The sequence below is a fragment of the Limulus polyphemus genome, unplaced genomic scaffold (genome assembly GCF_000517525.1).
Source record: "Limulus polyphemus unplaced genomic scaffold, Limulus_polyphemus-2.1.2 Scaffold6599, whole genome shotgun sequence".
Lineage (NCBI taxonomy): Eukaryota > Metazoa > Arthropoda > Merostomata > Xiphosura > Limulidae > Limulus > Limulus polyphemus.
The window spans coordinates 13,778-31,918 of record NW_013672209.1 but is presented as its reverse complement, the minus strand read 5'-3'; the positions used below and the strand labels follow the sequence as shown (position 1 = coordinate 31,918).

General features: G+C 36.4%; 1 protein-coding gene across 1 annotated transcript in view; it reads left to right on the top strand.

Annotated features, from left to right (window-relative positions):
* Positions 1 to 1,328: 1,328 nt before the first annotated feature.
* Positions 1,329 to 18,141, top strand: part of LOC106473895 (KDEL motif-containing protein 1-like) — a gene marked incomplete at its 3' end in the record, with an annotated part of 26,517 nt that continues 9,704 nt past the window's right edge. The window contains exons 1-4 of the mRNA XM_022402287.1: positions 1,329 to 1,389; positions 3,319 to 3,635; positions 3,813 to 4,012; positions 12,188 to 12,396. Of these exons, the coding sequence (XP_022257995.1) occupies positions 3,400 to 3,635; positions 3,813 to 4,012; positions 12,188 to 12,396 (645 nt within the window). The remainder of the gene's footprint in view (positions 1,390 to 3,318; positions 3,636 to 3,812; positions 4,013 to 12,187; positions 12,397 to 18,141) is intronic.

Here is an 18,141-nt window from a genome sequence, read left to right as displayed (position 1 = left end):
AAAGGACTTGTGTCGCTAAAGTTTCGTTGGAACAAAGTTACGAAAAATTAACTAACGAACGGAGACGTAACAATACTAAGGAAGGGGCAGTGTTACGACAGCGGAAGTCATGCGATGCTGAGAGCATGCGCGCTAGAGTTTCTAGAAGGATCATGACTTATTGAGGAACCCTGCGAATGTCCGAGTGTTTGCCAGGCGCACTCTTTTATAGTATATAAGCCCGACAAATAAAGCCAGCGATAGGAGAGATATAGATAGATTGAAGAGATATATAATTGAGTCAAGCGAACAGTAGGCACCGTAAGTAAAGTGTGTGTGAATAACTGTGATTTATAGCGTGTGTTATAAAGGTTTTTAAGTTTAAAGTGACTGTGGAAATTTTGTGTACTAAAAAGTTGTATCAAGAAAGAATTAACTAGTTTTAATCAAGAAGGGACTTGTACCGCTGAAGTTCCTCGGAAAGAAATTATACCGGAAATTAACAAAGAAGCAGATACGTAACAATATAATTAACAATTCTATCAACAGTTATAACACAGTAAAAAACAAATTTTGCGTTGAGTAGAAAAATATGTAAATAGAGTCGGTTGTTTATTGGCTAACTAATAGAGTTACAACTACATATTTTTTCATTATATGCTAGCGCACTTTTATTATATATAGATAAAAAAAAAGAGAGAGGGAACTGAGAAAAATTTAACAATAACAAGTTTAAGCTACATGCACATTGAGACATATCTGTACTTATGTTAGTTGTGTTGTTGTTTAAGCGCAAAGCTACACAATTGTCTGTCTGCGATATGTCCACCGAGAGGAACCGAAAACAGGGTTTTAGTACTCTAAGTCCTCAAACTTACCGCTTACCCATCGAAGGGTTGTTTGTTGTTGTAAGCGCAAAAATACACAGTGGGATATTTGTGCTTTGTGTACCATGAGTATCGAAATATGGTTTTAGCGAATATGTCCTCAAGCTTACTGTTGAGTCATTGAGGGTCTCCCGCAGCCGGGAGGGGGATTTATCTGTCAGAAAGAGCTATTCTGAAATTTTAAATAACTAATACAAATAATAAGATACCACGTACCAAGAAGTAATTATTTGCATAGATACTTATTGAGTGATATAATTTTATTTTGCAATATTATCGAAGCTTTCAGTGGCTCAGCAGCAAGTCTGCAGATTTACGACGCTAAAATTCGGGTTTCGATACCTGTGATGGGCATAGCACAGACGGCCCCTTGCGTAGCTTTGGGCTTAGCAACAACTAAACCAAAACAAAGTTTTTCAATTATTATTCTAACAGTTTTATCAGCTCAATGGATGTCGTTTAACATCCTGTTTGCTGCTCCACGTTTTTCCCGAACCCAGGAAAAAGATGTTAAGATATTTATGTGCGTGTGTAATATATAGGGCAGAGTTTTAAAATATTCATATATGTTTTTTAAGTAGATGTCATGTTATGATGTGAGAGTACGTAACAAATAAAGAAGAAACACTAGAATGTTTAATATTTCAATGATTTTAGAAAAGTTTTTTCAGTAACAGGTAGTTTTTGTATTCTTGAAATGTTACTATTAAGCTTTAATTCTAAATATTAATATTGGATGAACTAGTGGTACCGATTCTGATACTGATAGGGCAAACAGGCAGCCGATTACGTTTACGGTTATTCAAGTTATACCGGTCCGTAGCAACCACAGTGATTGTGAGATTAAAATTTATTTGATTTTGACTTGGTGAGCCCTTGCAACGACGGAAAACGAAGAATTGAACGACATATTTAGGTGAAAAAGATAGCAATGCACATCCATAAATGCTATGTGAAAATTTGTTTACGTATTAATTATTATGTGTTAGTTATTATTTTGTATTGGACTTTGTAGGATTTAGGAGTAGAACTAAAAATTGGATTCGAAAAGACCAAACTTTGATAAATTTAATCATGACTTCATCAAGTTAATGGTTGAACTTTGGGGATGCTATTCCTTATAACTTTATTTAATCAATTTTGTTTATACAGCATAAGTGGAGGAAGGGTAAATTAAAACTCGTAATAACTGAATAAGTGAGCCTCATTGAAATTGAAAGTGGAAATATATATATATCTCATTTATGCAGCTCCACTTCAGTAAGGTTACACTCACTTTTTTAGGTTTTGGTCAGCAAGCGGTAAAAGTAGCGGTATCTCACAACTTACGTTGCTGACCTGTTTGAGTTCTTGTAAATTAGATTATTACTGTACAATGTATATATATATAAATATTTATATTTATATATAAATTATATATAATGTACATACATACATATAAATTAAGGATAAGGGACCTTTTGGTCCATCTACCAGTGACCTAGGCTCTATCTACAAAACTTTAAAACTAAGACACCCAAGACTGAACACAGTACTCCAATTTCCAAATGTGGCATAACCAACGACCTATACATTGAAGTTATAACCTGTTCCTGTGTTGTTAAGTACATATTCTGTCCTGTTCTTCCCATGGGAATCAAAATCCGTTTTTCTTAGTGTTATAAGTATGCATAATACAGACTGAGCTACTGGGGGTAAATTAAAAGTATTATAATCTCTTTAGACGTGTATTAAGTATTTCTGTACATACAGCCTAAAACTGTATTTACTCTGCCACTAGCAACAACAAAAAAAAAAAAGTTAAAACTGCTTCGAGGACTAAGATATTTTTCAGTTTTTATCCAGTTAGGTTTTATTGGATTATGGCTGTAGTTTTTGTATAAGCAGGTACACAATAATCCAGCCATACAAAAAGTGATAAAATTGCTGTCAATGTAATTGTGAAGAAATAGAAAATACACCACCATTATGGTCAAATTATCTTCATTAATTATTAAGAACAATTTATGTAAACTGTTTTTATGTTTGCATTTCATCGTTTGGTTATTAATGTTGTGGACAAACTATAATTCTTTAATATCAAGCTTTTTATGTCTATATGGAAGAGTTTTCCATAAGTGATGTCTGAGAGTGATAACTTGTATTTACCATTTTATTCATTGGTCTTTGAATTTATTTTTTAGTGACACATTTTGTGCACGCCATTTGTAAATGAATATTTATGAGAAATAATGCTACTTGAATTTATTGTACTAATTATAGTGCCTGTACATCTTTCATAAATGAATATTTATGAGAAGTAAGCCCTTAACCTTATGATTACAAGCATTAGTATATTTTAGTCCATTGCCTTATAATTAATTAATCAATGTTTGTGGTAAGAGGAAAGTTAAAAGTAAGGAGTTATTTAGTATAAGTAGTTGAGTAATTTAACCCAGATTTATTGTTTCAGCATCGTAACTTTAGCCAGCCTTTTATATGAAGACTTGATTTCGAGCAAATAAAGAGGACTTTAACATCTTCATCACAAAACATGAGAAAAAGCACATGTTTCTTGGATTGTATTGTTTCTTTTATTGGATCAAGATTTTTGTTAGCAATACTTTCAATATTTCTACATCTGAAATGTGCATGGTCTCAGGATTTGGATCAAAAAGTCATGATGTTTAGCCATGAAAAAAGTCTTGTCTATGGCCCAGGATTTCAGAAAGATTTTCATATGCCGGTACGATACTTTTTTATTCAAGCTGTTGACGTCAATGGTGAAAAGTAAGTTTTTTTTGTTTTAAGTCTCAGTTCATGTTTTATGTAAATGCTATAAAAGTAAATTACAAAAATATTTGAATTATAATGTTTTTTAAACACAGTTGTGAATAATGATTACAAATATGTATTTATGTTGTTCTGTTATAGTAAGATAATATTATGAATAATTTTTTAAACCAGTTTTACAGAATCTCCATCTGGGAAGCTTGAAGTTCACATCACTGGCTATAAACAAAACTGTCGTATCTGGACACAGTTATTTGATCAAAAGAATGGAATTTATATAGCAAGATACAAACTCTATGATCAGTGCTCTGCAGTTGAGATAAATGTAAAATATGAGGGCCAACCAGTACGAGAATCTCCTTACATTGTAGAAGGTAACTATTATGTATTAAAGTTTTGGAACAACCTCCTTTTGAAAACTAAAGTTTTTATTATATAATATTGTTTTAAATGAATTAATACCAAATAGATATTTGTTCTTTAATCACTGTGGAAGGAAAGTTTCTTGGTTGACAGTTTTTGTGTGTTGTGATAGCCAGCCGACAAATAGCTCAGGATATAACATGCAAGGGTGGCACATAAATCACGCCCCATAGGGATTTTGAATAACAATAAGACAAAAGCTTTTTACTTATTTTTTGTTTATTAAAGTACATGTTTGAATTGTGGGCCATTAACTCTGAATCACTTGTGGATTTGAAGTTAATGGCCAGCAATTGGAACATTTACTTAAATATACAAAAAGTAAGTACTTGTTTTTTATTGTTATTCAAAAATTCCTTTGAGGCATGACTCTTATGCCACACTGTATAATAAAGATTAGAAACAGTGCATGACAACTTTAATTGATATTCAGATATTTATCTGTACATGTGTAAATAGAAGGGGTAGCAATATACATTGTTCGAATTATTAAATGAACTCTAGTGTTCTGTTCTACACGGTGTTTTCCTCCCAGCTTTGCTGACATACTTTCTCCTCGCTTGTTTTATACCACACAATTATGTTATTAAAGATTACATACCATAAAGAACCTTCAATCATAGCTTATAAATATACCATTTGGTCCTTCAAGACTTTTCCTGCACATGAAAAAGTAAAAATTATACTTGCCTTTCATTCTTCTGGATATTAGCGATTTTCATTTTCCCTCATAGTTTTGTAAGTTACCAGCCTCCACCACTGCTGAATGCAACTTGTACCATAAGCTAATCATCCTGTTAGAAGAATAACACTGTTAACTTTGTATTGTCTTCAAAATTCAGCACAAAGAAGTCAGAAGGTAACATCTTATTAGTCCCCCAGATAATCTGGTATAAGTTTGTAAGGTCATTGCTAACTTTTCTTAAAATAAAATAAGGGACCTTTTTCTATATCCATGAGATAAAACTTCCTAGGAGCCATTCTACTTTTCAAATATGTCAGTATCCTTTCTTGGATAAGGAGACAAAATTGTGCACGTTTTCTAAGTGAGGCCTAACTGGCAATTGGTTTAAAGGGATAATTTATTTATTTGACTTGTAATCAGTATGTCTGTGAATAGCCCTAAAAGTAAAATTTTGTTTGGTCTATTAGTAGCATCAAAGCACTGTTTCACTAGTAAGATTCTTTTCTTCAGTCATGCTATTAAGAAAGCTCCCATCTGTATTGAACATGTGATACAAAGAATAAGCAAAGTGCATTACCTTGCGCTTACGGTAACTGAAGGTCGTTAGCCAAGTACTTATTGAACTTATAATTTGATGAAAGTCATTCTTTAGTCCACAGTATAGCTGGAAATACCTAATGACGCCAGCAAACTTTATCAATTTCCTAATTATGCCTGTATAAGCATCATTAATGTAAATAAGAAATAGCTACAGTTCAAGCAATGACCCCTGAGGCACATTACTTGTAACAGAGGCTCAATTGGACTGACTATTTATAACAACCTTATTCATTATCCAATCCAGCCATCATACAGTTCAATTAATTAGTCTCTCCCCAACCCCTACCTTTGTGGTTTTCTTAGCTACTTGATTGTGTGGCATCTTATCAAAGACTTCTTAAAGAATTTAAGTACAAGTCTACACACGTTCCATCATCCAGGTAACCATAGGTGTAGGGTGGGTCAAGGGGGCAATTGCCCCTCAAAATCTGGCCCAAATAGTTTTTTGAACAAAAACCACCCAAAATATTTGGGCTAAAGCTCCCTATATATCTATTACTTTTATATTTGCAAACATATTCTGCCTTTTCATCCACACGTGACATTTTCACTTGCATCTTTTTAACCTGTATGGTGCCTTTTCACCCACATGTGACATTTTCACTTGCATCTTTTTAACCCGTATGGTTCCACATGGAAGTCATTGGAATATTTTTTTCAAATGACTTTAAACCTTATAGTACATGATTTTAAAGTCTGTTTTATGTTTTTGGGCAAAACTTGCTTGTCTCCTCCCTGGTCAAAATCAAGCCCCTATGCCTATGCAGGTAACAAACAAGTAACATCCTTGATGAAAATTAACAAATTAGTAAGGAAAGATTTCTCTTCAGTGAATCCATGTTGGCTCTCTTTTTCAATATTATGTTTTGCTAAATGATTTAAAAGTTTTATTTATTATACTCCCAGAAATGTCCCCATGAGAGAAGTAAGACCAACTAGCCTATAATTTCCAAGGCAACTCTTATCACCTTTTTAAAAATAGGAGTATTGTTAGTAAACTTTTCAATCGTTGGGCAACTGTTCTCTACTGACTTACCCAAAATGAGAAAGGCTTGCATATCTGATCTTTGATCTGCTTTAAAATTTTGGGGATACCCTTGTCTGTCTCTAGTAATTTTTTTTTTTCTATTTTTGATCTTCAGTCTTTTTACTTACATTGAGAGAGGACTGATATCCACATCTTCTCTTATAAAAACAGAAGAGAAAGAACATTGTAAAAGCTCAGCCATCTCATATTTTATTTAAACAAAAACCTTGCCATAAGTATATGTTAAGGGATCAATCTCCATTTTAATATTAGCTTACCTTTAACACACTTGCCATTAATTTTAACTTTGTCAGCCAGCTGTTTCTTTTAACCCATTTTTGATATCCTAATTTCTTTTTGAACCAAATCCCCAGGTTTGTAGTATTTCTGCAAGTCTTCCAACGTATTCTTGTGTTATTTATTTCTGATGTTATTCGTATCAATGAACATGTGAAAGGAGTTATCAATGTATAGCACAAACTACACTATAAGACAGAAATGATTTTACATATACCTTCATGTATGTGAAATATTACTGTTAGTGATACATGCACTGAAAAAACAACAAATTCTTGACCATACTTCTAAAAAACTTGTCCACGGAACACTGAAATCAATCATAATTAAATGATTTTATTATACAAATTGCATCACTGCATTATGTCATCATCATGTGACAAAAGCCCTCCACTAATAAGAGGGTGACACACCTCCATGCTCAATAACTCCATCTATGCATTTGCACTCATGAATCTTTATTCTTTTCCTTGACATTGTATAGTACAGACATGTTTAAATTTCTTCTCTGTATTCAGTTTATTGAGAATTGCATATTTAACAAAAGTTTAGTTTTAATTTTCTTTAGTTTTAGTTTCAAAAGCTTTAATTTTTTATTATGAATTCTCAAATGATGGCAATTTATACTTAGTCCTGAGTGTGTGACAAGATTCACACTTAGGCCTCATTCTACTATGGCATTAGGAGACTCACTAGCTGTTGGGGTTGTTACTGCCATTGTTCAATCTGTTGTGGACTACCACATTTCCTGGGCCTCCTGCTATCATTTTGTTAGCTATATTTCTTTTTCCTCGGTCAGGAATGATCTATTGGACCGTGCCCCTTAACCATTTTAGCTTTAGACAGTTCTTTACCATTCGTGACACAATCTTAACCTTAAATAATTCTCTCTCTGGATTTCATTCTCATGTATGTTTCTTTCCTTATAGTTTGCCTGTCCTCCTTATTATTTTTTGTTTTATCACTCCATAACCCATGTTTCATTGTTCTTTCTTCTTGCCTGTTATTAGGATTTATACTGTTTCATTTCTCTAATAGCTCCTTTCTCATGCCCAAATTCTTGTCCCTTCTCTTTAGTGACTCTTTTTTGTCTTGCTTTTTTGTTTTCCATTGCTTGATACCCTTTTATTATGTCTATCTGTCTAATTTGGGGGTTGTAATCTCTATTTCCCTTTCCCTTTCCCTAATTTTCATCTTTTTCATTCTACCTTCCTGTACTTCATCCCCCACCCATGAGGCATTTCTTCTTTCTTTAGATAGACCTCTGTGATCATCCCTTCTCTATTTGACCTGTGCTAACTTCTTTTGTTCTAGTCCTCCATACTTTGTTCCCCTGCAGTTGGGACTCTTTGTTTGGATTACGTCCTTCTTCATACTTCTTCCTTTTTTTTTGTGTACTTATTATTACCCTGAGTCCATTTTTTTGGCTGAATGCCTTCGGTGGTCTTCTTTTTTCCTGGTAATCTGGATTTATATTCTGTGACTTCTGTCCTTGTTCTCTTCCTAGTGTTTTTTCTCTTTCTTGACTTTGCTCTTTACTCCTGTTTCTCTTCTAGGTCAGTTCCAGCTAACCTTCCCATTCTAGGCCTTCCTCTTTTTCTTGTGTTGTCACTTCCTGATGTCCCATTCACCACTCTTCTTGTCAGTAACAATCAAACACATACAATTCTTGGATATCCATCTTTTTCTCCTGCTGTTGGTCTCATTTTTTGGTATTCATTGTTTTTCATTTATACACCTTGATCATTTCCTCACTCCTCTTTTATTGATTTCTCTTCCCATTTCCTATTCTCCTCCCTACGACTCCATCTATGGTCTTTTTCACTCAGTTTGTGATTGTTCCTGATCGATGTGTCAGACACTTTCTCCATATCTTTCTTGGTTTATCTTGCTATTATTTTCTCTGTTCTGTTCACCCTTTATGTGTTGTCTCATTCCTTTTGACTTAGCATTGACTCCTCTTGTATTCATTGGTTTCATGAGGGCTTTCACTTGCCATATTCATGATCCAGGACTGGCATTCCTTTTCATTGACTATTTATATATATATCAGCCCATTATCAAATGTTTTCCCTTTTCCAACCTCCCATCCTTTCTGATGGCTACTTAGTTGGGGTCAGGGGACTCATATTGGGGTATAAGCTATTTTTCACACCCACTCGGTGTTGGGTACTTTTGGGCATTTTCTTCCTCTCTTGTCTCAAGGTTATCTTCTTCACCTGTGAGCTATGGCATGTTAGTCACCAGCTTTTCTACTTCCCATTCTCTTCCTGCATGAGAGGTTCTTTCACTTTTAAAGACTCTGTCTTCCTTAGAACCTCTCATTCCTTCAGAGCATGCCTTCATGTATCTCGTACAGTGGACCTTGTGAATCCATTATTGGTTTTTTGGGGTCCTTTGTCCTCTTTTGTAAGCCTCTCCTGAATGATTTGTCATGATGCCTGGAATGTGCCCTACTAATTCCTGCTTTCTTATAATGCCTCTTTAACTATATCTCTGCCTTTTCAATCAAAGAAAGAACTCTTTGATTGAGATACTTGTTTTCGATGAGGGCAGGACTTTTGATGTTCGGACACTGGACAAGAGCTCACTCCACATCAGTGTACTTGACCTTCTTGTACTTTGTTGGGCATGTCCCCATTGCTGCTCTTACAGGTAGTTTACTTGGTCATCTTTTGGATAGTTTATTCCCTGATCTTTTCTTGCTTTAACCATCCTCGTGGTTCCTTTTCTAGGGCCTTTTGTTTTTGGGCACTAGCCATACACTTTTGAGCTTAATCACATCATTTGCCAGAAGCTTCAGTTGTGATGGCCGACCATCTCTCTTGGGCATTCCATATTCCATCAACAGAATAGCCTCTACAATCACAGGTCTTCCTTGGGGTTTACTCTTGGTTGGGCATGCCACTCTTGGATGCTTTTGCCACTCTTCTCATCTCTGAGCTGCTTCATTTATGGTCCTCTATTCCTTGTTTTTTGCTCTGGTTGTTGATTTTTCTCTGCCAGATCTGTTCTTACCTCTTACTCTATTCACCTCTTCTTTCTGGGCTGGTTTACACACTACTGTCTTTTTTTGGGCCCTAATGTTGGTGTCTCTTTAACTGCATTGGTTTACTTGATACTTCTTCTCCTCATTATCTTATCTCCCTCTTGCTTCACACTCTCACACTTTCCTTCCTCATAGAGGGATATCCTCCCTCCACCCTCACACATGGCCTCTGGCTTATCTGTTGCCCATTGGGCCAAGCTTTCCACTACTGTGGCCTTGTTCTTGTTACATTCTTTTGTCATTGGTTCTTCTGCCACCCCTTAACTCCTGGCAGTAAGTCTGTGTACAACCCTTCTGCCTTTCTTACTCAACTATTTGTTGATGGATTCTTGGTCTCAGCCTTCCTGGTTGTTTGGTGGGTCTGTCCATGGCCCTTTTCCTTTTCCAGTACTCAGAGGTGTTTCTTCCCCTGTTCTCCCCATTATGTTCTGCTCCTTCATTCTCCTCACCCAACTCTCTTACCTGACTGAGATCTGAATGAGGTTTTGCATGTTTTTGTGCATGCCACATATGAGCTGTTGACTTCCTGACTTTGTACCAGCTTTATTTTCTGACTTGATTCCTTCTACTTCTCCCGTATGATTACCATTGCTCTGATGTCATTCCTGTTGATGCTTCTCTTGCCCTCTTTCACTGCATTTATCTTTCCTCTTCCCAGACCAATCTGTTCTTCCTTTGACTGTTTGGGAGGTACACCAGACTTCTCTCCTATTTATCTTCCTTCTGCTTCTTGCCTATCAGACGATTATTGGATCTGGCTCTGCTAGTGTGTCTTGTTGGGATGATCTGTATGCCTTATCATGGATCTCTTCCTTTAGGGGTCTCCATCTTTGTCTGTCCTTATCCTGGGATCTCTCTTTTTTTTTCCATGGACCTTATTCCTTTTTCCCTTACAGGATGGGTCTCTTGAGTATTCTGTTGGCATGTTTGTCTTGGGATGTGGATGCTCACAGACTCTTTTTTCCCTTTTATTCATATTCAATTTGTCACATTTTTCATTCTCTTACATCTCTTCTTCAATGGCCATTGAATAAGCTTCTCCAGGTTTGCATGTGGTTTCTCCCCACACATTCATCTCCTTCTCTACAACTTCTGGCTGTTTCATCTTCTGATGATTTTCAGCTTCTATAGGTCACTATTATTCAATTAACCCACTGTCTTTGAGAAGAATATGTACTATTCCTCTTTTAGAACCACTCTTTCATACCATATGATCCCATCAGGTGGCTGATGTTGCCACCCAGGGTATACAACCCAAAATCCACTTGCTGGCTTTTAAAAATAGGGTTTTGTGGTCACCCATTTCACTGTCTCCAGTAAAATGCTTTCTGGACTGAAGGACCAGTGGGGATCCAGGCACCTTTTCTGGGCCTTCCCTATGCAAATTATCCCCCTTTTGTCAAATGCAGCATGGGAGACCCTTTACACTGTGCCTAGCCTACCACTGTGCACCACCCTTCCTAGCCACTGTGGTGGTGGACCACACAGAACCCTCACTGATTGGAACTCAACTGCTGAGGCTAGAACAAGGAGTACCAATGCATTGAGAAGTGGGATGGTGGTGACATTGTTAGTTTAGTGCAGGTCACCTCATATAAATCAGATACATCAAACGTGTCTCCCATGCCCTCCTCCTGCAACCTGAGTCTGTCCAGTAGAATTGAGGTGAGTGCACACCATATGACTGTGCCCTCCTTTTGCAACCTGAGTCTGTCCAGTAGAGTTGAGGTTAGCACTCACTATACAATATATGTAATATGTTCTCCTCATGTAGCCTATGTCTGTTCAGTAGAATTGAGGTGACAGCACTCTGTACTGGTCCTTACTATCTGACTAATATGCCTTCCTCCCACAGATGGTAGAGTTGATTCATGCACTCTGTACCTGTGATGTATCTCTAATGTACCCTCCTCCTGCACTTAGTGTTAGCCCCGTAGAGTTGAGGTGTACACAGGTATCCATATTATATAACAATATGCCCTCCTTCTGCAGCTGAAGTCTGTTCCGTAGAGTTGAGGTGAGCATGGATACTTATCATGTGTCTTCCTCCCATAGCTGGTGCCTGCCCTATAGAATCTGATGGTAGAGGAGGTGAGCACAAAGGGTATAGTCTGAATTTACCTCAGCCACATTACACATATTGGCTGTCTGACAACTTGTGTGCAAATGTTTTCTCACAAGTCCATTATGTTTTTATAAATTTTAATAAATAAAAGTGAAAAAAAAGCAGAATATACAAAATGTCTACTTGATTATTTGTGCAAAAGATCCTAGTCAAAAGAGACACAAATTTAAATAAGTATATTTATTTTGTTCAGAGTCTGACACATCTATTTTGCTTTTGTGTTTAGCTTTTTGGTGTAGAACTTATTAGGATATCTTTATCACGAATATTTTATAAATGTGTTGTATCCATTATTGGGATCTCTTTATGAATAATGTTACTGTTGTATTGTATCCCTTATTAGGACCTCTATACCATGAACATTGTTATTGTCCGGTATCCCTTCCAACGTGGCTAGACTTGATGAGTTGTTATGGCAACTATTCCCAAATTCATGCTGACTTGTCAAATTTTCCACAAGTTGACATGGAAATGGCTTTGGATAGTGCAATTAAACGATTCAACATGCCTGGAGCTATCAGCTTTTGCCATTATAGTGTTATCAAAAATGAGGTAAGTATACAGGCACAACCTCTGTTCACAGTTATTTTGCATAATGAGTACTTGCAATATTAAAATGACCAAATTTTTTGTTTTGTATGCTGTACACATAAATGTTATCAAGAGATAACACTTGGTTGACCCCTACTAAACATTTTACCTGTTTTCAGGTGGGAATGCTAGTTTCCACATGTTAGTTGTGAAATGGGAACCATCTGGTTTAGCTATTTGTACTAGATGTACTTCCACAGAGTCCCTGAAATGTTCTGCTTCAAGAGTAAATAAAACCAAAATTAAGAGTAACAAATATTTTTATTTTGTGCTTTTGAAGTTCATATACCATGCTGTGTTTTAGTGTACACAGTCTGCAATTCTTCTCTTAATTCATGGTGTGCACACATTCTACTGACATCACAACAGTTCAAATTGCATTGTTAAGTGTCCCTTATGTGACATCATTTTAGTGTCTGTTGATTGACTGACAGACAACAAATTACTGTATAGTGGTGTGAGAGGTTAAAACTGGTAACTCTTACAGGTGTTCTTCGGCTCCCTTTTGGGGAAATTATGGGATTGATGAACTGTTCTACAAATAATGGTTTAGCTAGAAAGTAATATTATAACTAGTGAATGTATTCTTATCTTGGTGTGAATTAAGAATGCATTATGTAGATATTGTATTTTTCAGAGTAAATATTGTATATAGTTTCATGAAAAAAATACTTAAATTTCCGAAACATACTTACCCCCTCTCACACTACAGCTACTACTCGACTGCTAAGGTTTCTTTTCATTTGGCCATCTAAGCATTGGTCTGATTTTTTTCTCACTTGCTTCAGTCTTTTATTTCCCACTTAATTGACCTTGGCAATATCTGTCTTGTGACACTCTCCATCTATGTCAATGCATTCTCTATTCTGGTATTGTATATAAGCACCTCATTCAGATAATGTTATCTCTTTGGTGACAGATCAATTGTTTCGACCCAACCAGATTCTCCTGACAGATTGGATGCTGCATCGTGAGGTTTTTCATTGGATTTGCTCTTGGTACTTCACTCTTGAGCATTGGCAATAGATGCATTCAGTCAGAACTGGACGGGATTGCACCTCTGTGCCTTCTCACCTATATGTATGTTACCCAGAGTATTAGCTATGATTCATTCAACCCCTTATCATGTTCTGTTGGTAGCACTGGATTTACCGGCTCAACCAGGGTTTCCACTCCTATGGTACTACTATTTCTCACCTCTATTACCGATCAGATCCCAATCATTTTTTTATGTCCAGTGAGGGCCTTGAAGTGTTATGTGGCCTGCACTAATGCCTTTAGAGGTGCTAGGCAATGACTTTTTATTGATTGGGATCCTTCAGTTTTCCAGGATTTATCTCCAGTTACTTTGACGAGGTAGGTATGAAAATTGATCCATATTGATATTCTGGGCTCTCTTTGGAGGCAAGGTGACTTCTGCAATTCACATCTCATCAGATTCATCACATTTCTATATTCTTAGCAGCCTGGTTGAATTTCACGCTGGAGGACACTGTGTGGTCTGGTATGTGGACTTCCCCCAATACTTTTATCTCACATTATTTGCATGATCCGGCAGTATCTTCCTCTGAGGGTTTTTGACTACCCCCTGTAGCTATTTTAACTACATTCGCTAGATTATAATGAGGGGTGAATCTTCATTACTAATTTTGTCTCTTCTTTACTTTCCAAGGTCCTGTACTTCTTTTTCATAGGATCCCACTCTGTGGCAAGTGCTATACTTCAGGTGTGCTTGTATCAAACCAAATCTGCTCTAGCAACCATTAACACAATATACTTTATGTAAGTTTCGACAGGCTCTTTAGATGAAGTGTTTCATAAGACCATCTAGAGGCATACTGGTTGCTATGACTGTACTATGCTGAACTGCCACACATGGACTATCATGAATAAAGCATAAGGGGATCCTGCCTGTTCCTGCCCATCATTGGATTAAATAAATCAGGGTCAGTTTGCTTTTAAAAGTGTAGGGATCCTAGTTCACCTATTGCACTGTTTCCACAGAATTGTTCCTCAAGACTCTTCCCCCTCCCCCTCCATATTCTACTGGTGGAGCTAGAGAGTCCTTACCATGACTGTTTTCTAGTCACTGGGGTGGTGGACAGAGGTTATTCCTCCAGAGTGTTCAAGTGAAATTCCTCCAATCTTGGAGAAGAGGGCAAAGTTGGAGGCCCTCTACCTGGCACGTTTTTCCTCAAATGTTGGAAGGAGAGGCACCAGCCTATGCAAAAGCCTACTCACAATACCAGTTCAGATTTGATGCTCAACTAACTGGATGGATTGGGCATGCCCCTTCTTATAGATCAGTATTGTTTCAGTACATTATTTATAGAAAAGGGTCCATTGTCTCCTCGTAATTCCATGTGCAGAGTGGTCCTATCCTGGGTCCTTGGTTGAGCACAGTTTGTTTCATATCCTCCCCAAATTTCATGGGCAAGTGAAATTTACCTTGCCCACGTGGTTGAGAAGTGGGGATGTTCATAATTCCAGACTACATGAGTTCTGTTTTCTCAGGTTGAGTATGGCATACAGGATCCTGTCATTCTGAGTTTGGGTTGTTGCCTTTTGGACTCTTTCAGGTTGAGGAGAGAGTTTGTCCACTTAGGTGTTGCTTACCATTTTGTCATGATTCCGGTGGCTCGGAATGTATCGTTCTATAGCTACACACATATATATATATATATTGTGGTCCAAATGCCCTAGCCACCAATGTGGGATTTAGGGGGCCATGGCCCTATAATTCCCATAATTCCAGTGGTACTTCGGCTGTCTGGTAGGGGGCTTGCCAATAATGATGATGGATCACATCATAGTCCACTTGCAGTGCATAATTTAGGTTCCAGATGAAAAGCATACCTGTTCTGGATGTAGTGTGGTTCCCCCACTAGGGTGCCAATCTTCTATTGGCATGCCCACACTCTATGCAGACACATTCTGTATGGATAATGCCCTCACTGGTCCCTCTGCCTTATCAATGTGGGATTCTAGTTGTAGTATGAGAGGAGGTATGTATATTTTGGAAATTAACATTTTTTTAAATCGAAAATCTATTTCTAATTATACTTGCCTCCTCCACACTCTCACTCTTCCTCTCCACTAAGAGCCAGTATTAGTGACTATGGTTTGATATAATCTGAATGAGGTGCTTATATACAGTACCAGGATAAAAGGTGCATTGATGTAGGTATAGAGTATCACGAGACAGATATCGCCAAGGACAATTAAGTGGAGAATAAAAGACTGGAGCAAGTGAGAAGAAACCAGACCAATGCTTAGATGAGCAAAGGAAAAAAAACCTTAACAATTGAGTAAAAGCTGTAGTGTGAGATGAGTTATTATTGGAAATACATTTTTGATTTAAGAAAATGTTAATTATTTTAATATCAAAACAATTTATAATACCAGCTGGTTTCATTTTAAATAACACGACCAAAGATTTGCCAGAAAAGGAAGGAAGCGTTTAACAGTAAATTGAGTTTGTGTTATTGTTGTAAATGATTTTCCCACTTTTTATTTAGTGACCTATTTATTTTTTTTATGTTTGGTAATGCTTTAACTTTAATAATTATTTCACTCGTATTTCTTTCACCATGAAAGGAAAGAAATTTTAACTGTAAACTGCATTTGTATTATGTTTTTGAAATGCTTCATTACTTTTTATATAGTTACCAGCTTTTTAATGTTTGGAGTATTTGTTAACTTTTCTAATAATTATAGTTGTATATTATGGAATGGTTTTGTTCTTATTTTTCGGTTTGTGCTTTTAGCTCAAATTAAACTTTTGTGTAACAGAGCTATCATTCTTAGTATTTTGTAAAGTACGTATGAATAGCTAAAAGTAGTTTTATTGTCTGTTATATTCTGAATTTTCTGTTTATATTTTTTCTAACTTTTAAACTTATCTTGGATAGTGTAAAGGCATGTGGGCAGCCTGTGGGCTTAGTTGTTGAGTTTGACGTTGCACTCGTTACAAAGGAACTTATTTGAATTTCAGATCGTGTTTTCGCGAGCAGAGCACACAAGCCGTTAACCCGAGGAAATATGTGTGGTATAAAGAACTTGCACAGCGATAATGGAATATAAAACAAATAACTTCTTTAATTTATACACTGTTGAACAGTTCATCTGTACCGAAACTTTCAAGGTTGTCTTGAGATAACACTACTCCCAAATCATTTAATTCTTCATTTTGAAAGTCTAGATGTTCACTAATAAGATCTTCTATTACATTCAGTAACATAGATACAACATTAGTTAAGATATCAATTAAGTTAACATGAGAAATTCTCTTCGTCATAATCTGTATACCTTGCATTAACAATTATTCTGAGATATCTTTTAAGTAGTTTTATGATAAGTGTTATCAAATATACTATTTCTTTAGTACAGTTAGAGTTTTCCACTTTTCTCTTTATACATTATGGAACAGTAAGTGAAACGTTGTTAGACTAGATCAGAAGAGCATACTTGCAAGGTGTTTGTGCGGCAAACTTCTTGTAGAGTCTGAATTACTGCTATCTTCAGTCTTTTGGAGTTTGATCACATTCCTGGAGCAAGAGAATTGTGAAGAAGAAGAAGTGAAGTTTAGAGTTGGAAACATGAAATTATATACACAATTTTGAGGGTTTTTTTCAGTTGTTCAAGAACACATCTACTTTTACAAGTAGTTTTTCTGACTTGATTTGTGTAAAAGTAGGATCTTCCATCAAGAAACAGACTATTCCATCAAACTGTAACCAAAATCCACTTTGTCATTGGTCCTTATAGAACTTACTTCTGTCCATTGGCGAAATTATCCAAGATGACTGACTTAAGAGTGTATAGAGTCAAACTGTGTAACTTAGGTTTCTTCACCAATATTAATCCACTCAGTGGCATTCATCACAGTCCTATTATCTGTTTTTTTGTGACATTGATTTATTTTGTCATGTGCTTTATCTAAGCATATCATGTCTGTCTGGCACTAGAATTCATGGCTGTGAATTTTTACACCTCTAAGCTCAAGAGTTGGAATGTGTCTCTTTGATTGTTTCCTCCTCCTTTTTAGGCTATGGGACCTTATCTCTCTGTTCAATAGAAACCTTAAGCTTTCTCACATTATCAGGACTTACTTTCATAGGTACGTACCATTATTTCTCTTTCCCTTGTGTCATATTACTTCTCTTGTTCCTATTTCTTAATGCTATTGTACTCCAGTGTGACAGCAGTAAGTCCATGTAAGTTCCTGCAACCACAAGCCTCACCCTCCCTGTTTATCTGATTCTTACATCCTCAGTTTTAGTTATTCTGAATCTTTTTTCTCAATTCCCATGTTGACAATTGCTCTTGCCTGTGTTTGGTGGTGATTTTTGGACTATTTGACATTGGTTTTGCCCTCTAGTGTCCAATACTACTATTTTAGCCTGATCCTTTTTACTGTTACGTCTCCGTTTGTTAATTAACTTTCCGTAACTTCGTTCCAACGAAACTTAAGCGACACAAGTTCTTTCTTAATAAAACTGGTTTATTATTTCCGAATATAATTTTACCGATACACTCAACTTCAACAATCGCGTTAAAACAAACGCTAATCAACGAACGTCAACAATACTTCTGACGGCAGTTCAGTTACTCACTGTCTATACACACATTACCTCCCTTCCCGCGTCACGTTTTCCCCTCTTATATATACCAGCCTACCCTACTAGTAAATACTAGAGCATTCGC